The 20,502-nt window shown below is 34.4% G+C and overlaps 1 protein-coding gene across 2 annotated transcripts; it reads right to left on the bottom strand.

Moving 5' to 3' along the window:
* LOC128217661 (S-adenosylmethionine sensor upstream of mTORC1-like) lies at positions 1 to 19,035 on the bottom strand. 2 transcript variants are annotated; one of them, XM_052924959.1, is made up of 6 exons: positions 18,943 to 19,035; positions 17,324 to 17,486; positions 16,800 to 16,913; positions 15,448 to 16,015; positions 2,262 to 2,376; positions 1 to 1,087 (listed from the first exon to the last, which is right to left on the bottom strand). In XM_052924959.1, the coding sequence occupies exons 2-6, from the start codon at positions 17,481 to 17,483 to the stop codon at positions 509 to 511; spliced, it is 1,536 nt and encodes a 511-aa protein (XP_052780919.1). In that variant the 5' UTR covers positions 17,484 to 17,486; positions 18,943 to 19,035; the 3' UTR covers positions 1 to 508. The 2 variants fall into 2 exon arrangements, with proteins under 2 accessions (XP_052780919.1, XP_052780920.1); XM_052924960.1 differs by lacking the exon at positions 18,943 to 19,035 and adding an exon at positions 18,597 to 18,934.
* Positions 19,036 to 20,502: the final 1,467 nt, after the last annotated feature.

Below are 20,502 nucleotides of genomic sequence, written 5' to 3'. Positions count from 1 at the left end.
TAAAAGATGAATGTTTATTCATTAGATACAGAGAAATAATAAAATACTCTCAAAATAAATACTCTTATCTAATATAGATATGAAGATTTTTAAGACATTTCATAACAAACAAAAAACATATTCTTTTATTATCACAGTAAAGTAAAATCTCATATTTATAAAGTTTAAATATTTAATTTCAATACTTATGGTAATAATCTTCACGCTTTGGTATTTTCATACACATTTGCTTAAACAGTACATTTCAAAAGAGTTTTGAAGCTAGTGTTCTGTCAGATCTGATTATTTTTCAATTTTTTTGTCATTTAGAATTTGGTCAAAATCTTTCCCATCCATTGTCAAGCACTGGCAATTTTTTACACATTTTTACGCTGTATTTCCGCTTCATTATGATCTTTGTATCTTAAAAAACCCTCAGACAATTCAGTTATAAAATTATGTTCTGAAACTAAATCATGGCACTAAGAAAACACCCACAGTTTTAAAATCACGCCTCGGTTATGAGAATTTAATTCTCATCTGATTCGGACGTCATCGTTGGTAGTTCATTAAATGCATGGCTTCGATAAAACTCTTCGTTTTGTTCACAATAGCCATAGTCTGTGTTGACAGACTCGAAATTCTCAACGTCGTTAAAATCTTGGGGAATGTATATCATATCTGGCGTGATTCCTTTTAGAAATCGCTGCTGCTTGTCTTCACTAGTGATCGTTACTTTACGAAACACCATACAGTGCAAGTGTTCTTGTTTCACGTACCTCCATCGTTTAAAACCTAACGACTCGATCGCAGTTTTCCAACTTTTCACCATTGGAGCGTTACGATGTTGTTTGTGAGAATCAGGGGTAACAATCACTAGAATTCCGTTATACATGAGAAGATTCCACGCTTTCTCGCAACACAACCATCGTTGATACGGAGCAGGAAAATACTCAAGAAGCAGCGAAAACACGATTACGTGGAAGCTCTCTTCCGGAAGCCAATCGACCGGATCTTTTAGGTTATTTATAAATGTTGACATCGTGTCGTCTGCTACCTGTAGTGGTTCCGTGGTTCGGAGGTGTAGAAAGTCGCAGTAGAACACGCTCTGAAAGTTGACAGAACTCATTTGTGAATCTGGAAATCTCACACGATTTTTTCCCATAAACATTTTTTCTTATATTTTGAAACACAATTATTGATAAATCACACTTAAAATAGTAGATAAAAAATAATAAAAGAGATTATAACCTTGGACAGCTTGAAATTCATACGCTGACTTTTCTTTTTTATATAATATTTTATTAATGCTCTTTTACACATATCATAATTACTAGCGAAATAGCAAGAAAAATTGCCAATTATGTAAATGCCAGGGATTGTAAAAAATATAAAACTTAAGTCATTCCCAAGGTCATACATTGTGCCCTCTTTTTTATAACACCTTATTTAATTAACTAGATATCAATTATAGATGAAGTGATGCACATATAGGTTCAGTAAGAGATTTGTAAATGTTAATTTTGAAGCCTGGTGACCCCCATATAATTTTGTCATTATTTTCAAAGACTACTAAAATGTAAAATAAATGATAGAAAATCAAAAAAAAAGAATTTGCTGTTTTGTTTATTATTTTGGATTTCAATCTGCCAGAATCCGACCTGAAAATATTTACTAACCCACTTAGCTATCTTATGAGGCCAAAAAGGCATGTTTGTAATTGTGTTTTCAGTATTAAATTTAGATATTCTTTCTCTACTCCTGAACAATCATTTCAAATAATTTAAAATTAATATCACATGGACCATGCATTCAAAACTTCACAGAATACTGAAAGACAGAATTTTTTACAAATTCAATGATTTTTATTTTTTTTATTTTTACTGCTCATGCTTTGAAAATTGGGATATAAGTTGACTTTTGGAAAAATACAAAATCAGGCCAAAATAGCTACCGGTAATAAAATGTTGAATTTGCATGTTTTCACTATTTGATGCTATAAAAGAGTAAATCTTGTCAAGATTTTGTTCATTTTCAAGGAATTCATTGCTTTTTGATTCATAAACGTAATCTGCATTTATCAAAATGGGATTTTTTTTAGATTTTTTTGGAAAAATGGACATTTTTTCCGAAGGGGAAACATCCATTAGAAGGCAGTATATTGCACTAAGAAAAAATCACTGAAATTCAACTTTCAAATTTACTAAAATTTGTAATCGCTTCAATGTCCAAGGGAAGCAACTCTAATTCACTACTCAATTTAACATCAAGAGTTGTCTAACCTCTGTAGCTGGGCTGATGTCGATTCCTACTGCTTGGAATTCTGGGATAGTCAGGAACGGGTTGAAACAACTTCCCACATCCAACAGTCGAATCTTTCCCTCGACTGGTAGAATTCTGAGAATAGACAAAGTAAAATTCATAGCGTTTGTGGCATTAAGAAATCATTTATTTCAATATAAATAGGACCTGGAACTAGTTGTCATATGATACAGAACTTTATTCAACGAGTTCAGAAAATGTGTTAGTAAGCGAGCCTCTGGCAACAAATATGGAGAATAAGTCTACATCATAGTTAAACTTCTTAACTGAATGCTATTTTTTTCTTTTTTCAAAATCAATACTCCAAAGTTTTAAAGCGCCAAAAGATTGAGTGACTTTGAGTAGCCTTAAAAATGAAACTTTATAAAACATGTACCGTATTATATCATGTATAGGCTAGCATAGATAGGACGCAGGCAAAATAATAGTTGAAAAAACGGGTAAAACCCCTTAATATATAAGATAGGACGCAGTGGAAAAATGTCAAAATCGGAGCCGAAAATTTGAGGTTGGTAAAGTATTTATAACATATATTGAAGTAAAAAACAAACAAAAAATTGTATATAAGGCATAATTCTATAACTGTATTGTGTATTTCGATAATTATCGTCGTATTTTGGTAATTTAGCGTACACAACAATGATATGTCTTGACATTTTGAGAACATTCACGCATATTACAAATGCCGTAATATTCCCGACACGCCTTCTGACTGACAGTCAACTGTTGCATCCGTTGCAATAGTCCCCACATGCCTTCTGAATAACAGTCAACCGTTGCATCCGTTGCAATAGTCCCCACATGCCTTCTGAATAACAGTCAACCGTTGCAACCGTTGCAACCGTTGCAATCGCAACCGTGTATCGTCAAAACTGATGATTGTTTTGTTAAGGCGTGTCGCTGCGCGGATTAATTGTCGGCATAATTAATGTGTGTCAGTAATTAGCCTTGCCAGTGGAAGGCACGTCGGGTAAAGTGGGAACAAACAACCATACGGTATTACCATCGCAATAGTTTGTTCTATTGATGTATTTCTAATGACAGACAGCGGGTGTTTTTCACACCTTCGCATATTTGAAAAGATTTGATATTTTCGACCTGAAAAGGACTTGGAAAAAAATGGGAAAAACAGATGAAATTCTAATAGCATAGAAAGGACGCAGGCAATTTTTAAGACGAGAATTGGGGGTAAAAAAGTGCATCCTATGCATGATATAATACGGTACTTTCTATTTAGTGTGCAATTTTCCAATTCTCAAAGCTAAAACATCGATACTCAGCCTCGATCCAGCTAAACTTGCTTATGACCCTCATCCTATCCTTCACTTAAGCTTCTGTGAGGAAACATTTTCGCAAATGTAAAAACAAAACACCCAATTTTATGTTTTGAAAAATACAATGTTAATTATTTTATTATTTTATTTATACATCAAACAAAATGGACACTAGTTTTAGTATGAAAGAGTTGGTCGGTGTATTCTTGAAGATTTTTTTCCTGTCTATTTAATTTTAATAACGAAACTATATTAAACATGTACTTTTTATTTTGAGTCAGAGTGAGCTATTTTCCCATTCACAATGCTAAAATATAGTTGTCATGTAAAAAATATTGTAGATTTTTATCCTGTCTATTTTTTTTAAAGCTGCACAGCTCACACAGATTAACCGTTTTGAAAACTTTTTTTATTTTTTGTCTTGGAATGAGCCAATTATTGCGTAAATATTTGAAAACCTGAGTGATATAAAATACCCAGCTGGCATAAGATCAGATCGCAGATTTTCATATCTAAGTTCGAAAATTAATGATTTATGGCTAAAAGTATTACTAATGCTTTAAGAAAAATGCTTAAAACATCAATTTTTTATCATAAATATGAAAACCTTTTATAAGTATATATATAAGAGTGCAGCTTTAAAGCATGCTTGAAACAGTTCATTTCCAGACAAAAAAGGAATTCCAAAATTTAGTCAATATGACGCATTTTTCCCAAAGGGCTGGTCCCACTCCTAAAATTGTTAAAGACAAAAAACACTGCAGTATGATATTTGTGACAAACACGTTTCAAACCTTCTAATCTTCGTCATCGAAGATGAAACAGGAAGATGTCTATAAATTTTCTGACTGTTTATTTTCATTCTTTCCTATAATACAACAAAAAAAAACATTGAACATTCACAAACTAATTGTGTTTGCTTTAATGTTAATACTAAAAGGTTGATTTTAAATCTTCAAGGTTCATGTAAACAACTTCTGTTGACTTTTCTCCTGACTAAAAAGGATCCTTTTTATGGTATTCATGCTTATTTTACGCCTCCAGCTATAACACTGTCAATTGGTGTCTGTGCTTTATTATGCAGTCAAATTACAACTAACGATTTACAATAAGATGTTTAGCTAGTGCACTTGCATGGAAATAAACAAAATTGTTGCCGTATTTTCATTATATTCCACTTTAGAGAAAAAAATTACATGTTATATTTCACCGTTTTCTTAGAAAAAATATCTATCTCTCTGATTATATCAGAATGTCTTACATGTTTAATACTGATAAATGTTGGAAAAAGTGTGAGGTTTTGCTCAAACAAATTAGTTTTAACCCCCAGTAGACTTGTGTTCCAGTGAACTTGTTTCATTGACAGTTCCGAGGCGATAATCCCATAATTTATATATAAATGTGATTTTGATGGTGGGTGGTCTGTTTGTTGCATTTGTAAGTTTGTGTTTTAACATCTGGTTCAGTTTTGTTTTGGGCTCATACCTTGAACTTCTAAACAGGGGATTGGAAGGGGTTGGAATGGCTGACCCCTGGTCTAGTCCCTGTAGATTACATTGAAGTATTCAGTACTGTTTTGTTATACAATATGTTGGTTTAACTGATTTATTTAATTTTATTTAAGATACTCTGTTTGACATGTTGTTCAGCTCTTCAAATGAGGGAGGAACATATAATATTTCCTATAATATCATCATCATCATTATCATCAACAGCAGCAGCAGCAGCACAATCATCAGCACCACCATTGGCATATCCTCACCATCATCATCATCATCATCATCATCATCATCATCATCATCATCATCATCATCATCATCAACATCATGTTATTATTAAGAAGAAGAAGAAGAAGAAGAAGAAGAAGAAGAAGAAGAAGAAGAAGAAGAAGAAGAAGAAGAAGAAGAAGAAGAAGTCAGAATTATCATTGTTAGTCTTAATATTCTTAATATCATAATTATAACAACATCAAGATAGAACGAGCTGTATCATTACATTAAAGCATAAAAGCATAAATTAACGTGAAACTTGTCACTTTTAAAAGATAAACATGAATCATCGTAATATCACATAACAATGTTCTAGATTTTTTTTGTTTGGTTCAAAACTTCTTTCTCATTATTTGCAATCAGATTCTATTTCTGACGATGTTTGTTTTGCCTTGTTTACTTTACGAAACCTAAACATTTCGGATCAATATGAATAAACAAAGTGATCTTCTCCTCTTGTTTAGACTCTAAATAAATAAAGTAGTCCCCGATGATGAAAAAGGTTTCTCATCTTGGTAAAAACAAATCCACACTTAACGAAAGTAGGTCACATGTAATAACTTGAGTCTCAAAATTCTTTATCTCTGTGTAACTTATTTTTTGCAAAATCATGCAAAAAGCATTAAATAACAGCAGATTTGTGAACAATGATTATGTTGTCTATTTTTCCAATCAATAAATCTGAAATCAGTCCATATTTTCTATCATTATACCGTCATCAATTTAACATGCAAATTAAAACAAATTGGTTTAAAAATCAATTAATGATTTATTCTTGGAATATTTATTTTTGCAAAGGGCAGTAACTTTGCAACTTTTAATAAAGAGTTAGGTTTATTGTCAAAATCTACACAGGTGCTATCAAAATATTTTTGACAAGAACATGTATATAAAAAACTGCAAAATGTTTAGCTTATAATGTATCAAATTGATGCTTTACAAAGTTATAAAATGATTTTGATTAAAGCCCTGTAAAATAATACAGATATAAAATGTTCAAAAACTATTGTATTCCAGCAAAAATATAAACTTGAGATGTCAGGGACAATTTCGTTGCAAGTACAGCATATTTATTTTATTGGATTTAAGTTATGTACTTATTTTGTAATGAATGCATTTTAAAACTCATATATGTCACATATGATATTAATTCATATTCGAGTACAGAAATGTTTATAACATTTAAATTATGTCAGAAAACTGTGTTTAATTACCCATTTAAACAGTTCATAAAAATAAACTCCAAAATGTCAAAAACAGTGCTGAATATAAAAAAACAAGATGACATAACAAGTATGAAAAGTGCATGTACTAAAATATCTAATACATCAAAAGTCTCTGTATGTTTAAAAATTCTTCTTATATTTACATAAACCAAAATAATTTCAAATGCTTTCTCAACAGCTAATTTGTGAATTTGTGAAATATTCTTCATTTTGTTACCATGGTAACAATAATAATGTAAACATAAAAACTGTCTGAAAATACAAAATGTAAATAAACAGCTTCATGGAATGTGTACATAAAAATGCTCTCAGCCAAGATTTATACAAAACTTATAATAAAAAGCTGGCTATAACAAAATGGGGGGGGGGGGGAGCTGTATGTGGAAAATAAGTTCATGCACAAAGCAAATTGCTATCTAATTAAGAGGTTATGATGATAATTCAAGAAGATATGCCAAGAAAAACAATATCTTAATTATGTTACATTCTTAATTTTTTTTAGCTAAATAGCAAAATTGATGAAACTTATTTCACATGTATATTGTGTCATAGTAAAATAGTATATTAATATCTTAAAAGACCCCATTTTTGAGAAAATGACCAAGGGTCAAGTTTTTGCATAATTAAAACTCTTAAATGCTCAATCCACCAAAAAAACTACCCTGGGTCGGGTAACCCGTGCCTGCCTACAAAATAGGCACTGACCCTACAGCTTTAATAGATAGTCGGTTAAAAAACATTTAGTTAAAAATTAATAATAAAAAATGTGTGTTAAATATGTAGTTTAAAATATTACTTTATACTGAAGAATCATTTAACTTTAACTAGTAAAACTAGTCATATAAAACATATACAGCAATGTTTCAACATCAATGTTTTTCAGGTTGTCCAGTTAGCGCACAGGCTTCTCCTGGGTTTGATTTCCGGACTGGGCGCATGTGAGTTTGGTTTGTGGTCACCATGCCAGACAAGTGGGTTTCCTCTGGGTACCCCAGTTTCCCCAACAACCCAAGACCGCATTCTCGCATTAAATCATGCAAACAAAAGTGATCAATATAATGTTGTAATAACTTGTTTTACAATCGTTGTAAAATATATTATGTTTAAACTAAAATTAAACTTAGCATGTTTTCCTCGAATATCAAGATTAGCAGTTTTGAGTCTCGAGACTCAGGGCGTTAGTGAATATGAACAGGCCTTTATTTAGGAGTTCCAGACTGGACCAAACTCCCGTTTAATAGTGACAGGAACCTTGCATAACAGACTACATTTTGAACAATGAAATTGGAGCCCGAAATTCAGCCCCATATTTCCACATAAACAAGTTGCCAATGTGGCAATGCTGCATTAAAGCAGATTTTTTATATGACGATGAAATTTTGAAAGTTTAAGATTCGAGCTAGTGACATAGCTTTTTTTACCAAGAAGACCCATATTTATAGTTATCAGAGATATGTTCATTCAAATAACCTGATTAAATTTCATGAAGATCAACAGAAATTATTCTATTTATGTGCGGAGCCAGTGTGACAGCATGTGTGTATGTACGAGTATGTAAACGAACCAATGTCATGGAAAGTTGTTGTTTTCAGATATCCTGCAGAAAAAAATACTGTATTTTTTGCTAAAATTCTATTATTCTTTTAATGTGACTAAGATATCCTGCAGAAAAAAAAACAGTATTAGTCTCATGAAATTCTTTTTAATTTACGACATTGGGAAAATATTTTCTCAGATTTGACCTAGTGACCTAGTTTTCTAAGGTGACCCATATTCAAGACTGTTCAACACAACATACAGACATGTATTCTGACAAAGTTTCATAACCATTGGATTAAAACTATTGACTTTATGACACAGAATAAACAAATAACACTTGCCCTTACAAATGCCCTTACAACCATGGTTTTTCACCATTTTAGCTTAGTATATATTAACCTAATATTTTTTGATGCAAAATTTTTCAGAATCCTAAAAAACACATAAAAAAACACACATGTGGTCATTATTTTCACAACTCTTAGAACCCTGACACCATTCACAAAAAGGTGGGGAAAAACACTTACCAAAGATGGTAAAATCATTTTTTAAATTATTATACAAAAAAAAGTAATCTCTGACTAATTCTGCCACCTTCGGTTTTAACCATTTTTAAGGGTGCGGCAGATTCACAAACTTCAAAAATTAGAGCCCTGGGGTCTAGTCAGTCGACTGCAATTTATCTAGTCACACAACATCTTTGCATAATCAATTCTTTTGTAATGAAATCATCATATGCATTAACATTGTAGATCATTTGTTAAGTAAAGGATCAAAAAACGGTTAAAAACATCTACAAAGTGCATTAAACTCTGTGGTGAAAATAATTAATTTACAACCTGACATCCACATACATCAACAAGTTCAAAAAACATTGCTGCAATAAGTATCATCTTGAAACAAATAAAAATCCGTCTGTCATTTAAGTAGATAATGCATTACAATTTTCTATGCTTTTTCTGTTTTGTAATTTATAGGGTAACTTTGTTTTTAAGTTTACGATTCATTTTATGTTTCATTTCAGGTAAACAAAAATAAATTACAGCAGCAGTAAGCAAATTTTATCGACAAAAAACTGGAACAGTGTATGCGCTACAATAAACAACCCCTGTGTTTTTTATGTGATGTTTTATTCATGTTTATAGAGGGAGAAATGATCTTTAAACAACTGATGTTTTTACAAAACCTGTCCTTCACATGGTAGTATATGATGCATGAATCTGTTTACAGTCAACATTAAAACCTTTAACATTGATATAAAAGCTTGAAAGAGCTGTTATTTTTGTTGTTTTCTGTGTATGTATGTAGAAAATGATGTTTTCCTTTGCAGCAACAAACATGTTGCATGTTTACATTATAATTAAAAGGAAAGAAAACAGAAATATAAATCTAAACAAATCTAACTCTGTTTTATTTATTGAGTTTGTTTAAAAAAAGGATGATCACATTTATGGGACTGGTTCACCTTTTGTTTAAATTGCATATTTTGAGGAACACTGGGCCGATTGTTCAGAATGTTAATGAAGTCATTCACTTATTGTTGTTAAAGCTACACTCTCATAGATTAACCGTTTTGACAACTGTTTTCATTTTTTGTCTTTGAATATGCCAATTTTGCGTATATATCTGAGAACCAGGGATATAAGACTGCTAACAAAAGATCAGATCACAGTTTTTCATAATTCTGTTCAAAATTTAATGTTTTATGGCTAAGAGCCTTATTAATGCTTTGAGAACAATGTATAAGACATCAATTTTTGGAACGTAAATATGAAAACTTGCGATCTGATTTTTTGTGAGCAGTCTTATTATCACTGGTTTCAATACATTTATGCAGAAATTAGCCCATTCGAAGACAAAAATAACAAAAGTTTTCAAAACATTCTATCTGTGAGAGTGCAGCAGCTTTAACTTTCAAATCATTCCTGCTCTGAAAGTCTATTTGAAGTCTTGATGCACTTGAGATCTGCTCTAGAAAAATATAGCAAGATTTGAGACAAGTGTTTTATGCTTATATATATGAGCAGGTACATCATTAAATATATTTAACCTTTTAAAGCTGCACTCTCACAGATTTACCATTTTTACAACTTTTTATTTCTTGTCATCATGGAAAGAGCAAATTTTTGCATAAACATCTGCAAACCAATGATAAAAGATTGCTGACTAACGATCATATCGCAGATTTGCATATTTCCGTTCGAAAATAAATGTTTTATGGCTTAAACCGTTACTAACAGTTTAAGAAAAATGGATAAAACATCTATTTTTGAACTTAAATATTAAAATTTGCGATCTATTTTTTTTTTTGTCAGCAGTCTTTTATAACTGGTTTCCATAGATTTTCGCAAAAATTGGCTTTTTCCAAGACAAACAATAACTAGAGATTGCTTTTTTGAAAAAGCGCATGTCTCCCCCATTGTGTGGTCGTAGGTGAGAAATAATCAATGATGGACATGAAATTTGTACTTTTGGACTGGAGACGAACAAACATAGGGGTCATCTACTGGTCATGACCAACCTGCATACAAAGTATGAAGTTCCTGGGTCCAAGTATGAAGTTCCTGGGTCCAAGCTTTCATAAGTTATTGAGCCAAAAGAAGTGTGACGTACGTACTGGTGACAAAGAAATTGACCTTGACCTACTGACCTCAAAATCAATAGTGGTCATCTTATAATCAAGACCAACTAGCAAACCAAGTATGAAGTTCCTGGGCCGAAATTGTGTTTAGTAAATCAGCGGAAACTGTTATTTTACCTCAAGGTCACCTTCACCTTTGACCTACTGACCTGAAAATCAATACGGGTCATCTACTAGTCATGATCAACTGGCATACCAGGTATTAAGTTCCTGGGTGGAAGCATTCTTTAGTTATTGAGCGGAAACCATTTTTTACCTCACAGTATTGTGACCTTCATCTTTGACCTTCTGATCCCAAAATCAATAGGGGCCATCAACTAGTCAAAACTAACTGGCATACCAAGTATGAAGTTCCTGGGTGTAAACGTTCTTGAGTTATTGAGCAGAAACCGGTTCTTCACCTCAAGGTCAGTGACCTTGACCTTTGACCAACTGATCGCAAAATCAACTAGACATCATGACCAACCTCACTTCAAAGTTTGGTGAACCTAGATCAAAGCATTCTCCTGATATTGCAAGGAAATATTTTTTTACATTAGAGGTCACAGCGACGTTGACCTTTGACCTTGTGACCCCCCAAAATATAGGAGTTTTCTAAACCTCATGATCAACCTCCCTACCAAGTTTGGTGAACCTAGGTCAAACCATTCTCAAGATATTGAGCGGAAATGTTTTTTACATTGGGGGTCGCCGCGACCTTGACCTTTGACCTAGTGACCCCAAAAACAATAGGGATCTTCTACACCTCATGACCAACCTCCCTACCAAGTTTGGTGAACCTAGGTCAAACCGTTCTCAAGATTTTGAGCAGAAATGTTTTTTATATTGGGGGTCGCCGCGACCTTGACCTTTGACCTAGTGACCCCAAAAACAATAGGGATCCTCTACACCTCACGACCAACCTCCCTACCAAGTTTGGTGAACCTAGGTCAAACCATTCTCAAGATATTGAGCGGAAATGTTTTTTACATTGGGGGTCGCCGCGACCTTGACCTTTGACCTAGTGACCCCAAAAACAATAGGGATCCTCTACACCTCATGACCAACCTCCCTACCAAGTTTGGTGAACCTAGGTCAAACCGTTCTCAAGATTTTGAGCAGAAATGTTTTTTATATTGGGGGTCGCCGCGACCTTGACCTTTGACCTAGTGACCCCAAAAACAATAGGGATCCTCTACACCTCACGACCAACCTCCCTACCAAGTTTGGTGAACCTAGGTCAAACCGTTCTCAAGATTTTGAGCAGAAATGTTTTTTATATTGGGGGTCGCCGTGACCTTGACCTTTGACCTAGTGACCCCAAAAACAATAGGGATCCTCTACACCTCACGACCAACCTCCCTACCAAGTTTGGTGAACCTAGGTCAAACCGTTCTCAAGATTTTGAGCAGAAATGTTTTTTATATTGGGGGTCACCGCGACCTTGACCTTTGACCTAGTGACCCCAAAAACAATAGGGATCCTCTACACCTCACGACCAACCTCCCTACCAAGTTTGGTGATCCTAGGTCATGCGGTTTTCCAGTTATCGATCGGAAACGAAGTGTGACGTACGGACGGACTGACGGACTACCGGACAGGGCAAAAACAATATGTCTCCCCCAGAGAGGGGGAGACATAAAAAGGTTGTCAAAACATTCAATCTGTGAGAGTGCAGCTTTAACTTTCAAATCTTCCTGCTCCGAAAGTGCATTTGATATACTTGAGATCTGCTCTAGAAAAATATAGCAAGATTTGAGACAAGTGTTTTATGCTTATATATATGAGCAGGTACATCATTAAATATATGTAACCTTTTAAGGTGATCAACCATGCTTTTAATAAAATTGTTTACTTCCACAAATTTCTGAACAAATTAGGCCCAATAATTCCCTTTTTCAAAATCAAGTGAAGTAAATCGTTTGAAGTGTTAAAACATAAGTTAGAGACAGATTTAAACGTTCAGAAGAACTTGACTTATGTTCAAATCTGGCCTTTGAAGTCAGCAGTTTTGAAATGGTTAGTAACATAATTGGGAAAAATATAGAATGCTATAATATATAATATCATTCTGGTATGTGATGCTACAGGAACACAATACAGGGTTTCCATTAAGAATATGAAACTGGAAAAGTTGAAACTTCTTTACTATCTAATTTTGGCAATTTTTCACTTGAATATATATACACATTTGTTCCACTATTTTTTATTATTATGTTACAAATCAAAAATTTGCAACTATAACTTGTCAACTTTACAATTATTTATTATAATAATTCTTGTTATTTCAAGACTCACCAAAAAAAAACACACTGACACTAAGTTAAATATTTTGATTTTCCAAGCCTTAAATTTTGGAAGTTTTCTAAACGTGCAATTATGGAAGTTTTTGTACGTCTGATTTCCAAGACAACGATTTTGGAAGTTAAATAAGCCCATTTCTAGGGATTTATTCACTTCCTTACTTTCTTTAACGGAAACTCTGGCAGTATTTTAGCTTTAATGTGGGATAATCATATGGGTGATATGTAGTAGTTATGCACCAGTCAATTGTAACCATGGCCCCTCCAGGTCCGGGGAATAGCGGGGACTTTGACTTTCGGTCCAGCCAAGCCCGGGCAAAGTGCTCGTGAAACCCTCGCCAAATGCCCCCGCACCCAAGGGACTCAAGGTAAGGCCCATTCCCCGCTATATTTGGTGTGAAGACAAAACTACCACACTCACCCGGCACTTAGCGGGACCACCTGGAAGGTAAAAACACAGCCCATTTCCTCGGCGATCCCCGGTATACCCCCCGGACCTTGGGGGGGGGGGGTAGGTAGGCTTTTTTTTAATAGACATTATAAAAGAACATTATTGTCATCATTGGAGAATGGTGTTAAAGTAATTTTCTGTATAAAGCTTTTATGGGTCAGTGCCTATTTCAGGTAGGGTCGGATAACCCGAACCAAATGAATTCTTTTTTAGGGCAAGGGGTAAATTTTATTGATTTATTTCAATGTTAATGTTCTGTTAAAATCATGTACCATGCACTACAAACAGTTGAAATGAGGACAAGCCCGCAAGCCCTACAATGGGAAAATGCTTTCTGGGCTTACTTAAATTCTGGATTTTATATAGCAGGGCTTGGTAAAACATTTGGTGCCAACCACTAACTAGTGTAAGATCTCAGGCTAGTGTATCCAAAATCCCAATTTCATTAACTCTGCTACCCTTTTTCATTTCAATTTCTAATGTAACTTGGACAATATAATGGTGTTCAATTAGCGCTGTGGTAAGTGCACTTGCTTCTAGCCAAGGCGACCCGGGCTCGATTCCCAGCCTGGGGGCGTGTGAGTTTGTTTGTGTTCACCAAGCCGAACAAGTGGGTTTTCTCCGGGCAATCTGGTTTTCCCCACAACACAAGACCACACTCTTGCGTAACATCATGCAACGAGAGTGACTTAGTATAAGTTATCATAACTTTCTTCACAATCGTTGTAAAATATATTAATGTATAAACAAAGATAATGGTGAAAAGGTCAAACAGAATCATACTGTGTTACATCTATAAACAACCAATTTGCTATTTAAACTGCAATACCAATTCCATAAAAGTGATCAAAGTTAAAACTTTTGAATGAGCATGATGAAGTCTTTAAGTATCTTACAGAAGTATTTGGCATAAAACTTGCCAACAAATCCAGATATATAGGGGTTCTAACAGCTAATAATCGTAAATCTTTAAAGGCAGCTAAAGTGCATCCCAGCCATTCATTTTGTCATCTCAGAGACCCTCCCGCCCTGAGAAAACTCATTGGTTTTCATCAATCTCAAAGTAATCAAGAATTTGAGCAAGCCGAAAAAGATTTTGACCGGCTCATGCTTAAATTTCGACCAATGTTACATGTATGCATACATGTACCAAGCATTTTACGCAGTAACAAAATGCTTGCCTAATTAAAGAGAAAAAACAACGTAATAAATAAGTTTTCTCTGTAAATTGTCGTTAGCCAGTCATTTTTTTGGATGCAATTTATTGCCCTCTAAAGGCTGTTTCCCTTGCGAAAAAATGTCCATTTTTCCAAAAATTTATATTTTTTTCCCCGATTTGAACAACACAGATTATGTTGGTGAATAAAAAAACAATGAATTTCTTGAAAAATAAACAAAAATCTTGACAAGACTTACTCTTTTACAGCATATTGTATGCGTAAGAAGGTGAAAACATGTATATTAGCAATAATATTTGTTATTTTGCTCTGAATTTGTTACGCTTTTTCCAATCTGGACTTTTTTACCTATTAACAAGACACAGGCAGAATAAATATTTCCAAAAAATCACTGTTAACTCAAGCGCCATTATTGCTTAAAGCTGCACTCTCACAGATATACCATTTTTACAACTTTTTTATTTTTTGTCTTGGAGAGAGCAATTTTTGCGTAAATATCTGCAAACCAATGATAAAAGATTGCTGACAAAAGATCAGATCACAGATTTCCATATAAATTTCTGTTTGAAAATTAATGTTTACTAACAGTTTAAGAAAAATGCATAAAACATTAATTTTCAAACAGAAATATAAAAATCTTCGATCTAATTTTTTGTCAGCAGTCTTATATAACTGGTTTCCATGGATTTTCGCAAAAATTGGCTTGATCAAAGTAAAGACGAAAAATAAAAAAAGTTGTCACAACGTTCAATCTGTGAGAGTGCAGCTTTAGAAACTAAAACTTACACAGTGCTACAGGAGTGTTTTAGAGGAGTGTTTGGGTCTGTTGTTTTCACCCCCGAAGCGCCAATGCACTGGGGGAACACCATCTGCCTTTCTTCGAACTGCAAAGTGTCATCTTCACTCGATGACACCATTGGCTTACGTAAACTAGAACTACACGAGGAATCAATGTTTCTAGCATCACCGCCCTCGTCTGACGAAACGTTCACATTTGATTCTGAATCAGTCAAATACACAGCACCACTGGACTGTATGGAGGAACTTTCACTAGACATGTCAGTCAAGCTCTTTGGTTCTAGATTACTTGAATCGGTAATTTCACTACCGGGAGAACCATCCGCTTGAACTGTTTTTGAAGTAACCTTCATGACATCTAACAAATTTGCATTTTCTTTTGATTTTTCAGGCAAAAGGTTACTGTCATTGATTTCAGACTTCCCATTATCTACGCCAGAACTTTGTTTATCTTTCTTATGCTGTTTTCTACGTTCCTCTTTATCAAGAACCTTTTCGAGGCCTCCTTTGGTAAAATATTCGTTGATAGTTTCTCGGCACCAATCAATTCTGGTTTCTGAAAAAATAGTCAATAGACATTGTTTTAATGTTAAACCATTATTGTTTCTGAAATAAAATACACAGGAGTGAGAATGGTTAAATGGCTTAAGTAATAGAAAGATGACATAAATTTAAATCTTAATGATTAAGAATGGGTGTAGTGAGCGAACTGACTTAAAATACAACCTTATGAGTGGCAGTAGGTGAACCTATAAACACCCACAAAAGCTGGAATTCTTAATGATTTAGCCTAGGAATTAATGATTGTGAAAGTTGAAATTCTTAATTATTAAGCCTAGTACTTAATGATTGCATATTTGCAATTTCATTGGCTGTAAATGAAGTATTTTAAAAAATCTTTCCACTGGGGGTCCATTTAAGGCCCCTTGGCGACTCCAGGGCACCATATGTGTGGGGTTACAGGGTGAGAAGCCCCTTGTCAATGGAAGCTAGTAGGAGGCAGAAAATACTTCAATTTTCATGGTGAAAATAACGCAGCAATTATGTTGCTGTCTCATCTGTTTTACCCGTTTAAAACTGTGCATAGCGGTTTCATAGACGTCAATTTTATGTAAGTTTTTGACAATTTTCTTTTTTTCTTGCAATTGGATCATATGGTGTCTAGCACCTTAACGATTTATATAGTTATAGCTCATTAAAGATATGTAATATTATGTTATGACTCAATAAATCATATTTTACAAATGTATTTTCTGTTAAATAATAAAAGTTGCATGAAAATTTAATTTTGATTATTGCGCCATTACTACTGTACATTATAGATATTTTATTATATTTACCCTGATTTTTGGTCCAGTGTTCTGTCGCCAGGTGGTGCATGGCGTCAGCGTATTGTGAGAGGACTGGCTTATTCTGGCAGTGTTCATCCCAGATGCGCTCCAGGTTGTTCTCACCTAAGATAAAAGATTAAAGCTGCACTCTCACAGATCTTCAGTTTTCACTTTTATTTTTTTGTCTCAGAATCAGCTGATTTAGGCATCAATGCCTTCAATTCAGTCTATAAGATAAACACATCATAGAAGATTTCTCATTCCTTTGTTAAAATACCGAAAACTGCAAGTTTCTTGCTTTTTTTCTTAAAGTGTTAGTAATGCTTTTACCCATAAAATATTAATTTTCAAATGAATATATGATTAACTGCGATCTGATCTTTTGTCAGCAATCTTACATCATGGTTTCCAGGTATTTACCAAAAAAAATAACCAACAGACTATAAAAACAGTATCACTATGTCAGCATCTATTTCATACGTAGGGTCAAGTAACCCTAAACAGAAGAATTTTTTTAGGCCCAATAATTATACCTGAGCTCTTGAATTTTTTCCGCAGATCTGCATGTACCCCTTTGACAATGCATGCCAGCCGCAAGTGTTCATCGTGAGAACTGCTATCGCTGAGTCGTCTCTCCTTCGACCGCCTCTCTAGAGAGTTGGTGCCACTGCTGATGCTCTCACTGTCTGTCATTGCCTATGATATATAAGAATTAGGATAATCCTCCGATTTCAAGACAAAATAAATAGTTTGCTTTGCATACTCCTTCCAATTTAGGGGAAATGGTGGGTAGGTTTTTGTAGTATTAAATTATTTGATTTTATTATTTATTGTTTTTAGACAAAGGCTTCTAAAGTTTTTGAACGGACAAGACCAAATTTAGATAATTTCTTAATAAAAGGGTGATAACTCTTCTGCGATATTGCTGGTTATCAAACTTGTAAAAGATATTATGTCCACACACATTCTAATCAATTTGGTGATGATTTGACAAAGGCCTCCAAATTTAAAGGGCGATAACTCTTGGGTGACTCAAGCAATATGGCTGGCTGTAGGACTTCATACTGACCAGATCTAGTTATTGATCGGCTAACAAACTGGAGGCTGTGACCCCATGGCTAAACAATTGCATCATTGCATGAGACAAGAACATCACAAAATTATTTTACATAGACTTGGACTGAGGGAACAAATGGCAACAAATCCAGGGCAACCTGGATGTTTCATCTGATCTAGGCATAAGCTGCTGTTGATGGCACAGGCATGGCTGTCTTTCTAAAGATTTTGAGACCAAATTTCATACCAATTCCTCATCTTAAAAAAAATACTTTTCCTTATATATATTTTACCTGTTGATGAAGAATTTATTTTTCATCTTAATTGGACCTGAGACCCAAAACAAAGGGCATGGATATGAGCCATTATGGCGAAAATGATCTTCACGGCATGTGCAGTGGTCGAAATAAGCATGAGCCTGCAAGCCCTGCACTAATAAAATGCTTTCCGGGCTTGCTCAAATTCTGGATTTTATACAGCGGGGCTTGTTCAATATGTAATGCCTATCGGTAGTATATGAATTCGGGCTTGTTCATCCAAAAGACTTATTTCGATGACTGCATGCGCTATCTTCAACTGACAAATCGTATTAATAACCAAAACATGCCATGGTTATTCTCATAATTTCATCCAAGATTCAGCATAAAATGTTTAAATAGATTCGAATACATCAACCGTAAGTGTAAGATTTATCAGTCCTACCTCAAGATTGAACAAAAAATAGTTAAAGACATAATAAAAAAAAATCACCTGAAATGTACTTTCATTAGAATCCAGCCATTTCTTATTTTAATATGATTGTCTCTGTGACACCTAATTTTATTATAGAACATTAATTTTATCCATTATTTCAGTTATTGGAAATGTAAATTCACAATTTATTCCTTATATGTGACATTTGAGTGAATCCGAACCGTATCTGTCCGAATATATGTCTTATGTTCAATTCAAACATTCCTGTCATGGAATGACTGTCTCTTAAACAAGTGCTGTTGCATTGTGAGTAAATATATGAAAACAATGTTTATTTTTATGATATTTTTTATAGTTAAATCACGTTTTACTTGAATAAACCAGATTAAATAAGTTTTTTAACCTGTTCATCAATTCACTTCCGCTTTGATCATGGTCGGTGAAGCGATTGCAGCACCTTTCATCTGCTACAGGCCGGTTCAGTCATAAAGATGTTTGACCTACATTATTATATAGCTGCACATGAGCCTTGAATTGAAGAAATGGGTTTACAATATTTATTTATTTTCATTTACAGTACAGTTTTACAATCATATCAAAAATAAAATAAAAAAGAGCGCTAAATGTCGCAAAACATGCCCTCCTTATTTTAGGAGTCAAACATTAGAGAACGGACACTGTACCTGTTAAAAATGACATTTTTCGTGTCATAACTCTAGACGGAGGCACGGACCTATAAACCATGGACTGGCAACTGCCCCATATCGGTGAAACGATAAGAAATAATAATTTCCCCACAATCCTTGGCGCGCGCTCGACAAATATCGGAAAATTCCGCCGAATCTCCGATCGGTTTATAGGTCCATGACTGAGGCTACATGACTGGTTTTCGAACCTGAACGAGATAGTATACCCATGCGTATTTTCCACAAATTTGGTGCTTATAAGAAATAGTTCTTACGTCATTGGGGACCTCGGCCCGTCATTGATCAGAAAAGACTGACTTCAGTTTTTTTTATCATTATTAAGGGCGATAACTCACTAGTCAAGCCATACGGCTAGAAATCGAACTTTACCGTAATGCACCAGTCAATTATAATCACGCCCCCCCCCCCCCCCAGGTCCGGGGGTATACCGGGGATAGCCGGGGAAATGGGCCGTGTTTTTACCTTCCAGGTGGCCCCGCAGTGCCAGGTGACTGCGGTGGGTTTGTCTTCACGCCAAATATAGCGGGAAATTGGCATTATCTAGGGTCCCTTGGGTGCCGGAGCATTTGGCGGTGGTTTTACCAGCAAGATCTGTTTTATAATTTAACGTGCAACTAAAGGGCGATAAATTTCGAGTGACTCGAGATATAAGGCTTGTCATCAAATTTGTTCAAGATGGTATGCCCATATACATTCTGTTCAAATATTGTGATAATCAGACAAAATCTTCTCAAGTTATTGATCAAACAGCATATTTGAAGCCGCCCGAATCCCATACGGTGCAGGTTACCTATCATACAACCCTTTCTATGAACGGGTGTATACAAAACGCGTCAACCACATAAAAGCATCATATACCTGGGACCAATTGTACAATAATCATTTAATCATGCAATCTTATTCCCAGAATACATTACAGCATGACTGATTGACAGTTCCACCTTTCTTATTTTCTGCTGTTTCAAGCATTTATTTTATTATTTTCATCGCTCATCGCTCATTCCTATAAATAAAAAATACAATAATAAATTCGCTCGCATGCTAAGTTCCATTAATACGAAGACCACGGCATTAACTTTGCGAGGCCTTACATGTATGTAAACATAGCTCATGTTTGCTGAACCTAACTGTCATCACGAAAAAATTGTTTACACTTTTTACACTCAGGTGCTTATAACCGCGTAACACAAAAGAACAACAAATCGTCTGCATAAAACATAGGTCGGAAAAAATATTTCTTTTTTTGCAAACATCAT

The sequence above is a fragment of the Mya arenaria genome, chromosome 14 (assembly GCF_026914265.1).
Source record: "Mya arenaria isolate MELC-2E11 chromosome 14, ASM2691426v1".
NCBI lineage: Eukaryota > Metazoa > Mollusca > Bivalvia > Myida > Myidae > Mya > Mya arenaria.
Note: the sequence above shows the minus strand (reverse complement) of the source record. Positions and strands in the feature narration are given on the sequence as shown.

Excerpts from the sequence above, each read along its gene's own strand:
- LOC128217661 (XM_052924959.1), bottom strand. The coding sequence starts at position 17,483 with ATGACAGACAGTGAGAGCATCAGCAGTGGCACCAACTCTCTAGAGAGG. Across the intron at positions 16,016-16,799 it reads ACACTGGACCAAAAATCAGG|AAACCAGAATTGATTGGTGC; the intron begins GTAAATATAATA and ends CTATTTTTTCAG. Across the intron at positions 2,377-15,447 it reads AAACACTCCTGTAGCACTGT|AATTCTACCAGTCGAGGGAA; the intron begins GTAAGTTTTAGT and ends GTCTATTCTCAG.